Source organism: Lynx canadensis, chromosome B4 (genome assembly GCF_007474595.2).
Source record: "Lynx canadensis isolate LIC74 chromosome B4, mLynCan4.pri.v2, whole genome shotgun sequence".
In the NCBI taxonomy this organism is placed as follows: domain Eukaryota; kingdom Metazoa; phylum Chordata; class Mammalia; order Carnivora; family Felidae; genus Lynx; species Lynx canadensis.
The window spans coordinates 44,762,365-44,781,135 of record NC_044309.1 but is presented as its reverse complement, the minus strand read 5'-3'; the positions used below and the strand labels follow the sequence as shown (position 1 = coordinate 44,781,135).

Sequence of the window (18,771 nt, the reverse complement as noted above, 5' to 3'; positions counted from 1 at the left end):
ATAAATGTTAAAACCATTTTTTTAAACAAGTCTCACGTGACTAAAATAATGAGGTCATCGTTTTTGTGTGAGCTTCTGGATGATAGTAGCCTCCTACTGTTTAAAAATACTGAAAATATCACGATGATTGCAATTTATCTGAACAAGTTATCTGTGATTTTAAAGAATATTCTGGGTGCTCTGGAGGGACATCTAAGGCTGCCATAGGAAACATAGCTGGAAGCTGAAAATTTTGTAGAAGCTGGAATCCTGATGGAGTCATGATGAGTCATTCAACTGAATAATGATTCTTGCATCTGTAGGAATACCACAATGATTCCTCAGGATTTAAGTGGGTGTTAAGCTGCAATAGGGAGAAGGGAGATAGAGTGGCTTGGCACAAAATGATAAAGTCCTATGGAATCTCGTTGTTTCTTGCCTGTTCACATAAGTCAAATTTACAAAATACTTATGTATTTATGCAAATATTTTTAAAAAGGTGAGTGTTAGGGCCAACTGTGCCAGGCATTGTTCTAGATGTTGGATAAAACAAACAGAGGGCTTTTGATTACAGTCTGGAAAGAGACTGTATGTATATATTTGTGTAGGCATAATTATAAATTATGGTTAAGCGCTATGAGGAAAAAGTATAGGATAGTAGAATGAGATGTAAAATGAGGGCCTCCCTGAAGAGATGGTATTTAAACCCAGACAAAAAGTGAGGAGAGGAACCATCCAGGAGAGGGACTATATGTGTGAAAACTCTGGGGCAAGGAAAAAAAAAAAGCATAATTTATTTGAGGAACTGCAAATAGGCAAGTGGATGGGGACATACTGAAGTTAGGAGAAAAGTGGTGCATAATTAATGGGAGAGCTGCTCTTTCATACTGCATGTTAAAATATGTTCTGGTAGGAGGGAAATCAGCAATCAGATGATTGCTATTTAAAATTTGATCCATAATTTTATTTGTTTTTCTGGATACAGGTTTGGAAAACTGGATACAGTAATTGTTCATTCTAAGAAAACTGGGTCTTTTCCTCACTTGGCCAGGCACTTTCCAAAAGGAGGATTATATTTCTGGCATTTCGACTGGTCAGACAGTCATGGTATTTCCGAGCTAATGAATGGAAAAGAGAATTAAAATATCTACCATTCAATTATGTTGAATCTGGGCTAGACTTTGTATTATTGTTTTGATTCCCTCCCTCCCTTGATCCCGTTTTCCCAATTTATGCTTTATTGTTCAAAACAGCCTCTAACACAGCCAGGAACTGAGCGAACATCCACCTGGATACAGTGTCGAATTAGAAGTTGAAAATGTAGTTTAACTTAGAATAGTCTGAACCAGTAGTTTCAAATCATGCTCAGGCAGAACACTAGTGTTTTTCATGGTAGATTTAGATATTTTGTTATTAAAATGGAATAATTTCTTCACCATTTTTAAAGAAAAAGTAAGCTAATGGACAGAATCTTCTTAATCTTAACCTCGCTATAATAATTTTTATTAAATTTTTGCTTTACCATATCTCATTTGAACAAATAAATAGGGCAAGTACAATGGAAAACTGGGGATTTTTAAGTACAGCTTAATTTAGAGACTTTTTACTTGTTTTGAAAATAAGGGTTAGTGGTCGTGCTTTGTGTTAGAAGCATATAATATTGTCATACACTGGAAAAAATTATTAGTTTGAATGATGGAATTAAATATATCATCATGTCATAATAATGTAGCAATAGTGCTCACCATATATGAACATATCTGAGAAACAATGATGTGAAAATTTTGGTATTTCTCCAGGATAGTGTTTCTCTTACTAAAAAAGCAATACCACTGCGTGATTAAAACGACATTATGTTAAAATTCCATAGAGAAGGTATTATAGAAGAGAGAAGAGAAAGGTGGGTGGATGGAATAAAGGCTGAAATAGACCATCTCATTCTGACATTAAAAAAAAACTTTAAATTACCTTAGACTGCTGTTTTAGATTATATAATATTCTTGATTTATTACTCTGGTCCATTTAATGGAAGGAGATAGTCCTGGAAGCTTTTGTTCTGTAAATACAAAAGTAAACTATTCAAAAGCTACTGATTAAGAAAAGAAAAGAAAAGAAAAGAAAGGAAGAGAAGAGAAAAGAAAGAAGAGAGGAGAGCAGTCGAGAGGAAAAGAAAGAAAAGAAAAACAAAAAACCTGTGCTCTCTAGTGTTTATCTCACGAAATTCATAACATATTTCTGAAAATTATAAGTAGGAATAACTTGATAATTTTAAATAGTGAGGCAAAAGGCAAAAGAAGTGTGAGGATAAAGCAGATTTGAGAGACCAAAAAAAGAAAGAGTTTTAGATGCAGGGAAAATCAGAACGTTTAAAAAAGACTAAATTAACACTTAAGAAATAACCATCTCTGACCATAGCCCTCTGACTTGATTCATTACCATGAAGCTGAAAACAATAAACTTAAAATTCATTATTTTATCAATGAATACTGTGTATTTGACTAAATCATGAAGTCTTATTTTCAACTGGAGTTGGAAATAAAATGTGTATTTCTTAACTGCTTCAGAAGGGTCTTTTAAAGCTAACCACAGATAGGTTACGTTAGCGAAGACAGAAATAATTCTTTACTTGGCTTCCTTTAGGCAGCCCTAAACATTTATTTTCATAAATGAACTGTGGTCATACTAGTAAGTATGCTCTAATTTGAAGCCTACAGCAACTGGGATTCAGATTTATCAATGTTTGAAAAATATTTCCAGCCCAACTAAAAGTGTATGAAATGGTTCTTATGTAACTTCACTGTCCAACATGGTAGCCAATAGACGCATGTGGCTATTTCAGTATTATTTTAAATTCATACCCATGAAACCTTTAAAAAGAAAAAAATTCACTCCCTATTCTCACTAGCCACATTTCAAGTGCTCACAAGCCATTCAGAACATTTCCACATCTCCGTCGTATACCATCCAAGAAGACCACTTTGCAATGCTTATCATGATACAAGAGAGAATGACACAAGAGATTACTTTTTCATATATAAAGGATTAAGTGAATATATTTTCACATTTCACCTTAAAAACCGACAGGGGTTAGAAAAGATTAGTCTTTAGCGCACAGGTCTTTTTAGGGGATTAAAAACAGTAATTGGCCTACAGATAAAGATCTTACTACCGCATTCCACATGCACTATTGGCATAGTCATAGTTCTGGAACCGGTAGCTCTCTTACGTAAGCATGAAGATGAACATTGGCATGTGAGCCAAAAATCTGATGGATATGTACTGGGGAATCTAAATATATTGAATGAGGCTCCCGGCACAACAAACAAACAAACAAAACAACCCAAATGAATTATTGCCTATATTTTCAGAGATACTATGGAATACGTGGTCAGATTTCTATGGGTTATTCTTGTAGTAAGTACAGTGACCAACTGATCTCGGTTTGCCTGGGTCTTTGCAGGCTTTACAACTGAAAAGGCCCACATTGCAGGAAACTCCTTAGTCCTTGGCAAACCAGAACAGTTAGTCACCTTAGTGTTAAGGGATAGTGCTTTATGTCTCTTGTATATTTTCCATAATGGCAGCAAATAATAGGAACTGAATAACTTTTCTATATTAACATTTATACAATGGTTAATATAGATTTCTACATTGACAGTTATATAAGTGTTAATATAGACTCAACATAATCTGGCCCAGTCTGCCTTTCTAGTCATTCTTGTATGACTTGTATGAACTTTATGTTCTTTTTGTTTGTTTGTTTTTAATTTTTTTTATAATTTTCTTAAATGTTTATTTATTTTTGAGACAGAGACAGAGCATGAACGGGGGAGGGGCAGAGAGAGAGGGAGACACAGAATCAGAAGCAGGCTCCAGGCTCTGAGGCATCAGCCCAGATCCCGACGCGGGGCTCGAACTCACGGACCGTGAGATCGTGACCTGAGCTGAAGTCGGACGCTTAACCGACTGAGCCACCCAGGCGCCCCTGAACTTTATGTTCTAACTATAGTGAAGTGTTTGGCTTTCCAGAATCACGCACTTTCATACCACTGTGCCTTTGTTCAGGCTATTTTCTGCCCTGAATGCTTTCCCTCCCTTTGACCATACACTGAACTTACCCAACAAGGTCCAATTCAGATCATACATCTACACAGCCTTCCTTGATACTTCCCTTTCTTCAATTTCCCCTATTCCCCAATAAAGTGGCTTGCTTCTTCTGCTGTACTACCAGCATTTAAAAATTTGCTTTCTTGGGGCGCCTGGGTGGCGCAGTCGGTTAAGCATCCGACTTCAGCCAGGTCACGATCTCGCGGTCCGTGAGTTCGAGCCCCGCGTCGGGCTCTGGGCTGATGGCTCAGAGCCTGGAGCCTGTTTCCGATTCTGTGTCTTCCTCTCTCTCTGCCCCTCCCCCGTTCATGCTCTGTCTCTCTCTGTCCCAAAAATAAATAAACGTTGAAAAAAAATTGCTTTCTTTTCTTTTTTTTTTTTAACAACAGATAATCAAGTTATTAAAAAAATTGATTTAAGCATCTGCAGTGGTGAGTTCAACCTCAACTCTTGGCTCAATACTCTTGGAAGTAATCTTGTTTAACAATCTCAAAAGGACTGTGCAAATCAATGAGTCACTTGTAGATCCTCATCTGAAAATGATCCTGAGTCTTAGAACCTTCACCACAAGGAGTTTTTCTTGTGGTGAATCTAGCAGGCATCTGAACTGGTCCTTTCACTTTGAGATTCTTTCCCTTTGCATCTCTGATCAAGTCAGCATATACCTTCTCCAAAGATTTTAAGTTGTGTCTGGTTATAATAATTCTAATTCAGTGAACTGCCACCTCTGGTTCCACGGGTGTCTTTATGGTGTCTTTAAAAGCCATGGCTGGGGGCGCCTGGGTGGCGCAGTCGGTTAAGCGTCCGACTTCAGCCAGGTCACGATCTCGCGGTCCATGGGTTCGAGCCCCGCGTCAGGCTCTGGGCTGATGGCTCGGAGCCTGGAGCCTGTTTCCGATTCTGTGTCTCCCTCTCTCTCTACCCCTCCCCCGTTCATGCTCTGTCTCTCTCTGTCCCAAAAATAAATAAACGTTGAAAAAAAAATTTAAAAAAAAAATAAAAAAAATAAAAGCCATGGCTGTGGTGCGGCTTCTTCATGACTGGTTCCTTGGAGAGAGCTAACAGCAGTGAGCTGGGAACAGGAGCGGGCAAGTCCAAAGCTCCTTTGTAGCTGCGACTGTATCTTCCTCAAAAGAGCTAAAAATATTCTTGTAATATTTGCTTCCTTGTGCTAATATCTGACTACATGTTTGCTTTCTTTTCTAGACTAAACTTCTAAAGGGCTCTATCATTATTACCAGTGTCTGTCCATTTCTGGCACATAAGAAATGCCTGTATGTTTTTATAAATTAAAAAAAGTTATTGTTTATTTATTTTTGAGAGAGAGAGAGAGAGAGAGAGAAGACAAGTGGGTGAGGGACAGACAGAAAGGGAGACACAGAATCTGAAACAGGCTCCAGGCTCTGAGCTGTCAGCACAGAGCCTGACGTGGGGCTCAAACTCATGAACTGTGAGATCATGACCTGAGCCGAAGTCCGATGCTTAACCCACTGAGCCACGCAGGCACCCTTGTTTTTATAAATTTTAAAGCTTATTATATTTGTATTATCTCATTTGATCTTCTCAACAAAGATTGACAAAGTTGATCATAGGATATTCATTCAGTTGGTGAACAAACAGGTGTGGACAGTGACTAAGTAACCAAGGTTAGTAGAGTATAAGTGATGGGAATGAATCGCAGGTCTTCTGACTGCCACTCTTTATTTTAAATACTGCTGAGGGTTAAAGGTCACCCAGCAGAATTACTCGGTTGGTAAAAACAGGGTGATCAATAATATTTGAAAAGTAGACTCCGTAAACGTTCCCCTTGTCTTTCCACCTCCTTCAAAACCCATTCCACACTGGAGCATTCTTTCCCCTCCCCAATGTAATTCTTTTCTGGTAAGAAACGTGGGCTAAACCATTTGATCTTCAGTCAAATTGCCAAAACTCCACAGGCTACTAAAGATTAACCCTTGCTGAATGGTACACGTTTTACTATTAAAAGGAACTCTTTTATACCGTGACTTCAGGGATCTTTAGTTTCAATGTGTCTTTCAAATTTCATACCTCTTGTTTGATAAGCTTCTAGCTGTGAGCTAGCTAGCAACCGTGGTGCAAAGGGGGAAATCTCCGGTTAGGAATCTAACTGCAGGAAAGGGTTGTAGTCCAGGTCAACCATTCGGATTCTGGCTTTATCTTTCCTCACTCCACCAGTGAAAGGCGAATTCATGCCACACCCCCCTCGTGAGGGCAGGGTGCCGCGAGAATTAGAGACCCGAAAAGTAAAAGCGACTTGCAAACCTGAATTCTCAGCCCATAAAAAAATACTATGACATTTTCACACTTCTGTGTTTTGCTTGTAGCACACGATCTATTAATTTTGCAAAAAAAAAAAAAATGTTCTTCCAACCTTGCGAAACCAAGTTCAAGTCTCCCCAGCGCCTCCGAGTCTCTCCCGGGAGAAGCCGCCTTCCCGCTTTCCTCCGCTCACCGGGGACCAGAAAGGCACGCCCGCCGCGACGCTTTTACCCTGGGCGATGACGTCACTACCAGGCGCCGGGCGGCACGTCGGCCAGGCCTCGGGCGGGCTTCAAGGGGACGAAAATGGCTATGGCCAGCGATTTCTACCTGCGCTACTACGTAGGGCACAAGGGCAAGTTTGGACACGAGTTCCTGGAGTTCGAGTTTCGGCCAGACGGTGAGCAGGGGAGCGGCGCCGCCGCCAAGCGCGCTGCGCGGCTGGGGGAAGCGGAGCGCAGAGGACGCGGAGGGGGCGGGGTGGGCTGAGCCGTCCGCGGTGGGCTGGCGAGCCTGCGGTGGGGGCTGGGGCCACTAGAGCCGAAATACACACGAACGAAAGTCTATCCGAGGCGTACATTGGTTCCGTGAAGAAAAGAAAATTGATCGGTGTAAATTAATTCAGAAAAATCGAACCCTGCCAGATACTGAAAACTTGGGGGTAAGCAGAATCCTGCATCCAGCGCACCGGAAGGGACCTGAAAAGGCATCTCGTGTACTTGACGTCATACCTGAACATTTTGAAGAACATCCCATCGTGCCGGGGTCCAAGGGATGCTGAAGGTCTTCCGGTGACCAGTTAATTTTCGGACTCCCCATTCAACCATTGTATTCATCCAGGCCCTGCCTCTCAAGCCACATGTGTAGGAAAAGGACCTGCTCAGAAGAGGGGAGCTCTTCAGTGTAGAAAAATGAATGTAATGATGTGTTTAGGGTGCTTAAATACAGTTGTTTCCCATAGGATGCGTTAAGAATACAAAAGAGGGGGATGGTTAGGGCTACGTGTAGGAGGCGCCAAGGAAAGCTTCCTAGAGAAGGTAACAGTTGAAATTGCAGCTGGTGCGCAGGGCTACAGGAGCACTTGTCTCCCGGGTTCCCAAACAGACCAAATCGGAGGCTCGTTGACAAATCCAAAGGTAGAGAATCTACTGATGGTGAAACAAGAAAGTTTATTTCAGAGAGGCCAGCACCGGAAGACAGCGGACTAGCTTCTCAAAGACGTCTCTAAAATGCCAAAAATACTTCCAGGTTTATGTAAGGAAAACGTGGGGCAAAGGTGGGTGGGTTCTGTGCCGGTGGACCTTGAATTTTAAATTGATCATTGTCTTGGATTTCAATCCCAGGTGAGGTCTTGCTGGCTCCGGGCAGTCCTTGTTGCTTGAGGGGGTAGTTTTGGTTCCCATTAGGAGATACTTTGCCCTTAGGGTCTTCTGCAGGAGCCAAGACCAGCTGGAAGGAGGAACCTAACTAAAAAGTTTGAGATCACAATGGAGGCAGCTGAAGCCCTCTTTCAAGATGAGGTTTTTTTTTTTTTTTTTTTTTTTAGTTTTTTAACATTTATTTATTTTTGAGAGAGACAACGAGAGAAAGACAGGGGAGGGGCAGAGAGAGAGGGAGACACAGAATCCGAAGCAGGCTCCAGGCTGTGAGCTGTCAGCACAGAGCCCCATGCGGGTCTCGAACCCACAAACTGAGAGATCATGACCTGAGCTGAAGTCGGAAGCTTAACCGATGGAGCCACCCAGGAGCCCCAAATGAGTCTTTAAATGAGAATAGGATGTTCTGGGCCTGTGAGGGAGAAAACCATTCAGACTGCTGAAAACAGCATGAGCAAAGGGTGAACGGTCTGCTGCCGTGTAGGTGCAACATAGTCTATCTTTTGACAGCTCCGATTCTCTCTAAAGAGAAGTGTTACTGTATACTGAACTCTCCTGGCAACCTGGGCAGTCCACCCGCCTAGGCTTTTCCTTCTTTGAATGTGTGTTATGTGCTGGGCAACAAGTAAATACAAAAATTGAGGATACAGTAATGAATAAGACTCTTTAATTTCCATGAAGGAGTTATGTCTTGGTGGGCGACACAGACATGAAACTAGCCATAAAACAGCGTGGATATTAAGTGGTGCGATATGTTTTGGGCAAAATTCTGTGGGAGTGAAAGAGTCGAGAAGGGTCGCGTGGGTCGGTTAAGTGTTTGACTCTTGATCACAGTTTAGGTCTTGATCTCAGGGTCGTGTGAGTTTAAACCCCGTGTTGGGCTTTACGCTGGGCGTGGAGCCTACTTTAAAAAAAGAAAAGAAAAAGTAGAGAAGCCTCGTATATTAGGAAAGAGGAAGATAATCAGACGTTGAAGGAAGAACTCAAGGTAACTACAGCCATGCAATTTAAAAACTGTAATCACTTTATTCTCCCTTGTTCTCCCCATGTCTCTTCTCGATTTAGCTAAGGAGCCAAATTTACCTGAATGTTCCATCTATTCTTTTTTTAGGTGATAATCTTCTTAGTGTCTTTGCCTGTGAACAGCTTTCAGCTTGCCTATATCCTGTTTAGCCAGTCACGTAAATTAAGCAGTCTGATATTATCAGGGAAATTTCATGCCAGGACGGTGGTTCTCATCCAGTAATCTGCCATCACACCATTCCACATACTTCCTTAAGTAGTGAGGGGATCACCTCATTAGGGTAACATCAGAGATCAGGACCATATTACATCTGTCCCTGAGCAACTGACTACAGCCATAAGGAGAAGCATGCATCAGGGAGTACAAAAGTCAACGGTGGATTAAAATTAACTATAGGTCAGCTAACAAATTGGCCTACTTTTTATCTAGAAGCATTACATAGCATATGCATCCTAGTGACAGTGCTAAAATATTAGCATTGCCATATTGTATAGAGAACATTTTGGAGTAGTAGGGAAAGCGTGAGTATTGAAAGAAGGTGGATCCAGATCTGAATCTTTGTGTCCCTGGGCAAATAACTGAACTCTGTTTTCTCAACCATGAATAGATGAAGCACCAATTAGATTAAATGCTCTGGGTAAATCAGTTAGGACCAATGAAGACATAAAACATAGGCTTTAAAAGAAATGTTAGTTCCTTTTTCAGATTCCCTGTCTAGTTCATGATAATAGCTTAAGCAAATGAGCCTTAAAAGTAACTCTCCTAAAGGACGCCTGGATGCCTCAGTTGGTTAAGTGTCGGACCCTTGATCTGGGCTCAGGTCATGATCTCGAGGTTCATGGGACTGAGTCCACATTGGGCTCTGTGCTATCAGCTTGGGATTCTCTCTCTCGGCCCCTCCCCAGCTTGTGCTCCCCCGCCCCCAATAAATAAATAAGCTTTAAACTTTAAAGGCCCTCCAATTATATTGAAGGCATGAAATATTTATTTATTTATTGAAAAAAATTTTTTTAATGTTTATTTATTTTTTTTTAATTTTTTTTTCTTTTTTTTTAAATTTTTTTTTTCAACGTTTATTTATTTTTGGGACAGAGAGAGACAGAGCATGAACGGGGGAGGGGCAGAGAGAGAGGGAAACACAGAATCGGAAACAGGCTCCAGGCTCCGAGCCATCAGCCCAGAGCCTGACGCGGGGCTCGAACTCACGGACCGCGAGATCGTGACCTGGCTGAAGTCGGACGCTTAACCGACTGCGCCACCCAGGCGCCCCTAATGTTTATTTATTTTTAAGAGAGAGAGAGAGAGATAGAGCATGAGTGGGGTCGGGGCAGAGAGAGAGGGAGACACAGAATCTGAAGCAGGCTCCTGGCTCCAAGCTGTCAGCACAGAGCCCGACTCGGGGCTCGAACTCATGAACCATGAGATCATGACCTGAGCTGAAGAAGTCGGATGCTTAACTGACAGAGCCGCCCAGGTGCCCGAAAGGCATGAAATATTTAAAAATTATGTTGAATACTTAAAAATTCTGTTGAAGGTATGGAGTATTTGAAAATGACTAGCTTCAGCTTTAGCTTTTTTTTTTTTTTTTTTTTTTACCAGCAAATAAAGATCTAGCATTGATCTTATGCTAAAAAGGCAGAAACTATTAATAAAAAAAGTGGTAGTATAAAATGGTCTTTACCTTCAAAATTGCTTACAGTGTCATTTCTTTCTTTCTTTATTTTTTTTAGCAGTTTTTGCTGTTATAGATTGAATTTTTTTCCACTCCCCACAGGAAAGCTTAGATATGCCAACAACAGCAATTACAAAAATGATGTCATGATCAGAAAGGAGGTAAGTTCTTTTTGAATGTCTAATTTTTTACATTTAGACCATTTTCTTCAGATCTTTTTTGAATTTACAAAACTACATCTAAGGCTATATTACTATAAAGAAGCCACTTTATAGATTGAAAAGGGATTCTATTTAAATTAGATATAACTATTCTATTTAAATTAGATATAACTGTAGCATGTGTAACATCAAAAGAAGCAATCTGAATATATTAAATTGTAGACCCACCTTTGAACATATGATTTAGTTCATTTTGTCTTTATGTCACATTCACTATTTAAAACTAATTGATAGTCAATATTTAAACACAATATGCATTTTATTTTTTTTTAAGTTTTTATTCATTTATTGGAGAGAGAGAGAGAGTGAGAGAGAGAAAGAAACCAAGCAGAGGAGGAGCAGAGAGAGAGGGGGAGAAAGAGGATCCAAAGCGGGCTCTGCCCTAGCAGCAGAGAGCCTGGTGCGGGGTTCAAACTCATGAACTTCTGAGATCATGACCTGAGCTACCCAGGTGCTAAACACAGTGTGAATTTAAATAAAAGGCTCAAAAGTTAGGGATAAGAAAAAGTTCAGAACAGTAGCTGTGATGTTTACTTGTATTTGCCTCTGTTCACCTTATAGATTTTCCCTGATCACCATTAACCACTCAGGTAATTGAGTCCCATGTTATGAAGTCCAGAATCCAGGGTTTTAAAAGGAGGCTAGTGTAAATTGCCTTTTTTTTTTTTTTTTTTTTTAAATTTGGAGACAAATGTATATTCAAGGAAAGGGCAAGAGAATGAAGAAGAATCCTATGGATGAGTGATTCTCCCCCACCTTGTAATTTTGGAATCAGCATTCGATTCTTCCCTGATACTCCCTTTGAATACTTAGTGTTTGTAACATTGTATGATTATTTCATTCTGAGTTGGGGGAGGAAATAGACATGAAATTTTTACTGGAACTTATTTTCAGGCTTATGTACACAAGAGTGTAATGGAAGAACTGAAGAGAATCATTGACGACAGTGAAATTACAAAAGAAGATGATGCTTTGTGGCCTCCCCCTGACAGAGTTGGCCGACAGGTTGGTGTTTAGTGGTTCTTTAAATGCATACGTCTTAAAAGTTGGTAATATAATTAATTGTTACGTTTCTCCTTATTTATTTAGAATAGACCATTGGTTCTTTGGTTTTCCATTTAGTAGGCACCCGGTAAATCCTGTTTAATTTTGTTTCACTTAGGCTCATTTCCTGTGCTACCTCTGAGTAGTAAAGGAGTCAATGCCTAGCTCAAGATTTAGACCTCTTTCTGACCAGTCCTCTCTCTAGTCTCCCCAGTTAAAGCTATGATGTTTTCACGCTATTATGAATAATTTCTATTGTGTATTACTTCTATTAGGAATAAGTACAGTGTTTGTTAAATTCAAGACAGGATTCTTATTGACTGTAAAATTTACTTTCTTCATTTTTATAACTTTGAGAACCCTTGTTTGCATCCTTATGCCCAGGAGAGGGATTTGATTGGTGTCTTTGTTCGAACTGACCATTGCTTTTGCCTCATATTCCCTTTAGAGTAATTAATGTTTCTCAGAGGGCTTGTGAAGAACTTTGAAGGTTTCATTTCACTCTGTAAAAAGATAGTTTGATTGGGTCTTTTCAACTCTTGAAGACATGAGATACAATTCCTGGGGGAAGAAACAGTTAATTTCACTTTTTTATGTTCCTAAGAATTATACTTTATGTCACCTTCTTTGACTTTATATTACTTTCTTCTAGAAGAAAATGTGGAGAAATCGAATAGATGCTGACATTCTATAGCAGTCACTTAGCTCTTCTGTTTAAAGAAACATTATTTAGGAAAGCAAAGGTAATAGTTAACAGTATTTATTTTATGCATTGAAACACTTTTAAAAAATAAATTTAAATCTCAGTTTGCTTTATGCAATGGGTACATTTGTACTAAAAAACAGACAACGGCAGTAAACTTTTTATCTCTTTTAGACTCTGGGAGAACCCAGTATTTTATGTACCCACTTGATGATATGTTTATGTTTTGGTTAGTGGGGAGGGTTAAGCATGTTCCAGAGATCATCCATTGGATCTTTGAGTCAAAGATTTTATGATTGTTTGAGAGCCTTAGGTAATTCTCCATACTGTGTGTGCCATAAACTGTGTGTAATTAGGTCTTTTGATCAGACATATAGCTGAGATTGTCTTTAATGGCATTTGTTATTTAACCTGATAACATCACTACAGACATAGCCTCTTAATCATTGGTTTTAGATTTGCAGATAAAATATAGAGAAAAACTTATCCAGTAATTATGGCACACTGAGAATGTCTACAGTATGTTGTATTTGTTTTAGTAGTGCTTAATTTTAAATGTTTTGTGAAGTCAAACAAGTGTGAGTCTTTCAGTGTTAACAGCCCAGGATTCAAATATGAGTACTATCACTTATTAGTGGTTGTAAATGTTGATGCTTTTCCCTATGCTTTATGAATCTTGTATTTTGCATTTGTCAAATACCCTGATAAGGGTATTTTAGGGATTACAGAGTATGTTTTAAAGTCCCTAGCAGCAGGGCCTCATACACAGTAGATCCCAAAGTGGTGCTATTAATACTCTGCATTTCTGGTAGAATGGTTAAGTGTGCTTATATTTATTTATTAAAAATAGGTTTTTACCCATATTATTATTTTTACAACATTGTGCTTCAAAGTTATTTCTTTAGTTTTTACGGACATAAGAAATGTTCATGTGTCATTCATATTTATAGTGTTTTCTTTATGAGATCTCTGGAAAGCAGTTCTTGGTTGATCCTAATATGGGGGACTCCTGAGCATTCGATGAGGTTTTTATTTTACAGACATAGTTTATGTCTAACAGGTCAAGTTCCTTTTCCTTTTTCTTTTCTTTTTTTTTTTTTTTTTCTCCTCTATGACTGCTAGAAAACTCGCAGCTACAATTGGGACCTCTAGGTAACAAGAATACAGACGCTTCTGAGATGGAGTTTTATATTAACTACATGAATCTATTTTGTTTTTTTCAGGAACTTGAAATTGTAATTGGAGATGAACACATTTCTTTTACCACATCAAAAATAGGTTCTCTTATTGATGTAAATCAGTCAAAGTGAGTATGTTAAAGTATTTTGACTAAATTGACGTAATTAATTAGAGAGGCTCATTTTAGAACAGTAGCCAGTTTTCTAAGATTATCGGTGGCATCCTATCAGTTTATTATGCAGATGTAATTCTAACTTTTATGTCATTAAAGGCTTGCTATCAAAGTGGTTAGCAGCGTATTTTTGTGATTATCAAAAGAATGTTAATCTGATAACTGTGTACAATAATGACCACGTTGTAATAGCTATTTTTGGTAAAAATCTGGGTATCTTTTTACAGAGTTTAAAAAATCCTTATTGGATTATATCATCCATTATCACATCATCCTCATCTTTGAATTTAATATTTGAAAGAATTTGGAAAAAGTCATTATAACTTAAGGATGGTTTTAGCTTCCTCTGTCTTTCCAACTTTGTTTCCTCTGGGCCTTTGTAGGACATACTGTTGTTTTTGTCTGAAAAATTTCTCTACTTGGAGTTACTTTTCTCTCTTTACCCCTCAAAATGTTTTCTTAGTATTTTGTCCTATCACCCTAAATTGTAATAACTTATTTATTTGCTTTTCTGGCTTGAATATAAACTCCATGAGAACCTTGCTCTTTCTCCAAAGTTAACACAGTGCCTGGCACAGGATAGGTGCTTGGTAAATATATGTTAGAGGAAAGGAGAAAGGAATGAATGTATAGTAACTATTAGATACAATAAAGACCGACCAGATACTTTTAAACTATCACATTTATTTCCCCACAGTGGTGAGGATGTGGCTGGCGTTCATATCCTAAGTGGGATTTTAAATTGGTACAGTGTTTTTTGGAAAGCAGTTTGATAATTGTGCATCAAAAGGTGCTAGCATTTTAAATTCATCTTTGACTTAGTAATTCCATTTCTGAGCATCTATTTTAGGGAAATACTGTGAAATAATGAAAATGCTTTATTAGTCATAAAAATGGTCATTGGAGTCTTATAATTGGGGAAAAATCCAACTGTTTAACAAAAAGAGAATTGTTAATTAGAAATCATTTGCGAATTATTTTTCATGTAATGGAAAACAACGTTAAAAAGGGTACAAGGAACAGGGGTCCCTGGGTGGCTTATTCGGTTAAGCATCTGACTTTGGCTCAGGTCATGATCTCCTGGCTCATGAATTGAGGCCCCAAGTTGGGCCCTGTGCTCACAGCTCAGAGCCTGGAGCCTGCTTCAGATTCTGTGTCTCCCTCTCTCTGCCACTCCCTCACTCGCATTCTGCTTCTCTCTCTCTCTCTTTCTCAAAAATAAACATTTAAAAAAAATTTTTAATCAAAAAGGGCCAGGGAATGCTTTTAGTTATGAAAATAGAGAAATGCCAAAATATTCATAGTTTTTCTGTAAGGAGTGACATTTTATAGTATTACGAGTATTATTTTTTCTATCTTTATAATTATATCTGCTTTATACATTTTTGCTATGTATAGTTCTTACTTTGATAAGAAAATAAATACTTGAGTATGAAATGAAGACTGGTGAATAAAATTTATATTTTTTGTAGAAAAGATAGAGAAAGGAAATGAAAATTATTCAGTATGTTCATTTTAGTTGCAGCAAATCCTTCCTTTCTCCTGGATTCCTTTGTTTTGTTTTTTATTTTGTTTTAGGAATTAACTTACAAAATTATATGTTTCATTTTAGGAACAAAAAAGTAACTTTTACCTTTTTAAATTTTAGGGATCCTGAAGGCCTTCGAGTATTTTACTACTTGGTACAGGACCTGAAATGTTTAGTTTTTAGTCTTATTGGATTACATTTCAAGATTAAACCAATCTAAGTTGTATGTTTTTTTAAAAGGTGTTTTTATATTTAATTAAGGGATGGGTTTGTCACTTACAATATTGGGATTTTTATAAATGTGAAACTCTTGTTTTGTATGCCCACTGAAAATAAGAAAATACATAAACAGGCTTAATGGTTCTTCTCACTTGGGTCCAAGTGGTTTAGATAGTCCTCACACATATTAAATTCTGTAAATGAAAGCAACTTTTTGTTGAGATTTTGCTCCAATAAAACATATCAAAGCCTGCATGGAGAGTGTTTTTTTGTTTGTTTGTTTGTTTTGTTTTTGTTCTTTTTTCCAGAAGGGTACGTCTTTTTATTCACTTTAAGATCATAAAGAATTGTTATGGTAGGACATCCTATGGCAGAAGTTCTTTCATGCAGCCAGAGTTTCATCCATTAAAGGCAATTACGTGTTACCTTTATTACTTCCATACCTAATGGGACTTAATTTTTTGGTGCCTAAAGAAGTTGTTTACAGAAGGTTCTGGATTTTTTACATTTATCACCAACCCCCCAGGAATTATTAAAATTTAAATATTTTTGGTATAATCAATAATGCCTAAAGGGTTACAAGAGTAAAGTCAGCACCCCAAGTTAAACACATCTTTTATTCTGCCCTTATTCCTTATTTTCACAGTAAATTTTGTAAATAAGATATTTCACAGTATATTTGTGTTTCTGTAGGAACTAAATGAGTTCTCAGCATGACAAATTATTAAAAATTTAGGCTTTTACATGCACATGTGTGTGTGTATTTTAATTTCTAATGACCATAGTTTCCACTCGTGATTTTCAGTTCCCTTCAGTGTCTTTCTGATAGACTTGGTCTTTCATTATTTCTCTTAGTAAGCATGCCCCTGGTATTCTTTCTCCATCTGAACCCCCACTTTTTAAAGGGGACAGTCCTTGTAGTGACGATTCACTTGCCCCGGGACAGTGAGGATGACCTTATTGGGAAGAATTAGTCTCTGAATGTGTGCAGTACTCCTGAGCTACATTATCTAGAGAGGTTCTGGCCAGTAAACTTATTTGAGATGATGGAGATGTCCTCTATCTGTAGTTCAGCAAGGTAACCACCAGCTACTATGTGTAGCAACTAGTACCTGAGATGTGGCTAGAATAACTGAATTTATAGTCCTATTTAATTAAAAACATTTTTTAAATTTTATTACGAAAAATTTCAAGCATAGAAAATGTTAAAAAAATTGTAAAATGAACACCCATATGTCAAATCTAGAGTCTATAATTTTTTTTTTTTTTTACTGAAGTAAGGCTTATAAATCCTGTCCTGTTGATTTTTGACTTAAGAATGGAATAATTAGTATAATTTGTATCAATAAATAACTTTTTTTAGTGCTATTTAGTTTTGGTTAAATTTTATTTATTTATTTATTTATTTATTTATTTATTATTTATTTATTTATTATTGTCAAGTTAGCTAACATACAGTGCATACAGTGTGCTCTTGGCTTCGGGAGTAGATTCCCATGATTCATCCCTTACATAAAACACCCAGTGCTCATCCCAATGAGTGCCCTCCTCAATGCCCATCACCCATTTTATCCATCCCCCTGTTCTCCCACTCCCACCCTCAGTTTTTTCTCTGTAATTAAAAGTCTCTTATGGTTTCCCTCCCTTTCTGTTTGTATCTATCTATCTATCTATCTATCTATCTATCTATCTATCATCTATCTATCTATCTATATTTTTTCATTTCTCAACTTCCACATGTAAGTGAAAACATGATATCTGTCTTTCATGGACTGGCTTCTTTCACTTAGCATAATATTTTACAGTTCCATCCGTGTTGTTGCGAATGGCAAGATTTCATTCTTTTTCATTGCTGAATAGTATTCCATTGTGTATGTGTATGTGTGTGTGTGTGTGTTTGTGTGCGTGTATACCACATCTTTATCCATTCATCATTTGATGGACATTTGGGCTCTTTCCATAATTTGGCTATTGTTGATACCATTGCTATAAACATTGGGGTACATGTGCCCCTATAAATCAGCATTCCCTAATCCTTTGGATAAATTCCTAGTAGTGCTATTGCTGGGTCATAGGGTAATTCACATTTTAATTTTTGGAGGAACCTCCACACTGATTTCCAGAGTGCCTGCACCAGTTTGCATTCCCGCCAATAGGACAAGAGGGTTCCCCTTTCTCCACATCCTCACCAGCATCTGTTGTTTCCTGAGTTGTTCATTTTAGCCACTCTGACCGGTGTGAGGTGGTATCTCACTGTGGTTTTGATTTGTATTTCCCTGATGATGAGCAAAGTTGAGCATCTTTTCATGTGTCTGTTAGCCATTTGGAGGTCTTCTTTGGAAAAATGTCTATTCATGTCTTCTGCCCATTTCTTCACTGGATTATTTGTTTTTTGGGTGTTGAGTTTAGTAAGTTCTTTATAGATTTTGGATACTAACCCTTTTTAAAAACAACTTTTTTTAATGTTTATCTTTATTTTTGAGACAGAGAGCACGAGCAGGGGAGAGGCAGAGAGAGAGGGAGACACAGAATCAGAAGCAGGCTCCAGGCTCTGAGCTGTCAGCACAGAACCAGATGCGGGGCTCGAACTCGTCAACTGGGAGATCATGACCCGAGCCAAAGTCGGATGCTCAACTGACTGAGCCACCCAGGCGCCCCTGGATACTAACCCTTTATCTGATACGTCTTTTGCAAATATCTTCTCCCATTCTGTCAGTTACCTTTTAGTTTTGTTGATTGTTTCCTTTACAGGGCAAAAGGTTTTTATTATGATGAGGTCCAGTAGTTCATTTTTGCTTTCCCTTTGGAGAACATGTCAAGTAAGAAGTTGCTGCGGCCAAGGCAAAAGAGGTTGTTGCCTGTTTTCTCTTCTAGGATTTTGATGATTTCCTGTTTCATGTTTAGGTCTTTCATCCATTTTGAATTTATTTTTGTGTATGGTGTAAGAAAGTAGTCCAGTGTTGTTCTTCTGCATATTGTTGTCCAGTTCTCCCAGCACCATTTGCCAAAGAGACTGTCTTTTTTCATTGGATACTCTTTTCTGTTTGTTGAAGATTATTTGGCCATACATTTGTGGGTCCACTTCTGGGTTCTTTATTCTATTCCGTTGGGCTGTGTGTCTGTTTTTGTGCCAATACCATACTGTCTTGATGATTACAGCTTTGTAGTAGAGGCTAACGTCCAGGATCGTGATGCTTCCAGCTTTTGTTTTCTTTTCCAACATTACTTTGGCTATTTGGGGTCTTTTGTGGTTCCATATAAATTTTA

At 38.2% G+C, this 18,771-nt stretch overlaps 1 protein-coding gene and 1 pseudogene across 5 annotated transcripts; one reads left to right on the top strand and one right to left on the bottom strand.

Moving 5' to 3' along the window:
* Nucleotides 1–4,501: 4,501 nt before the first annotated feature.
* LOC115518283 lies at nt 4,502–4,853 on the bottom strand (annotated as a pseudogene).
* Nucleotides 4,854–6,545: 1,692 nt separating this feature from the next.
* MAGOHB (mago homolog B, exon junction complex subunit) lies at nt 6,546–15,759 on the top strand. Of its 5 annotated transcripts, none has more exons than XM_030321705.2 (5): nt 6,546–6,766; nt 10,497–10,599; nt 11,554–11,664; nt 13,630–13,712; nt 15,406–15,759. In XM_030321705.2, the coding sequence occupies exons 1-5, from the start codon at nt 6,606–6,608 to the stop codon at nt 15,503–15,505; spliced, it is 558 nt and encodes a 185-aa protein (XP_030177565.1). In that variant the 5' UTR covers nt 6,546–6,605; the 3' UTR covers nt 15,506–15,759. The 5 variants fall into 5 exon arrangements, with proteins under 5 accessions (XP_030177565.1, XP_030177566.1, XP_030177569.1 ...); XM_030321706.1 differs by having other exon boundaries at nt 6,603–6,766; nt 10,541–10,599; XM_030321709.1 differs by lacking the exon at nt 6,546–6,766 and adding an exon at nt 6,958–7,502 and having other exon boundaries at nt 10,541–10,599.
* Nucleotides 15,760–18,771: the final 3,012 nt, after the last annotated feature.

Excerpts from the sequence above, each read along its gene's own strand:
- MAGOHB (XM_030321705.2), top strand. The coding sequence starts at position 6,606 with ATGACGTCACTACCAGGCGCCGGGCGGCACGTCGGCCAGGCCTCGGGC. Across the intron at positions 11,665-13,629 it reads CTGACAGAGTTGGCCGACAG|GAACTTGAAATTGTAATTGG; the intron begins GTTGGTGTTTAG and ends TGTTTTTTTCAG. Across the intron at positions 13,713-15,405 it reads ATTGATGTAAATCAGTCAAA|GGATCCTGAAGGCCTTCGAG; the intron begins GTGAGTATGTTA and ends TTTAAATTTTAG.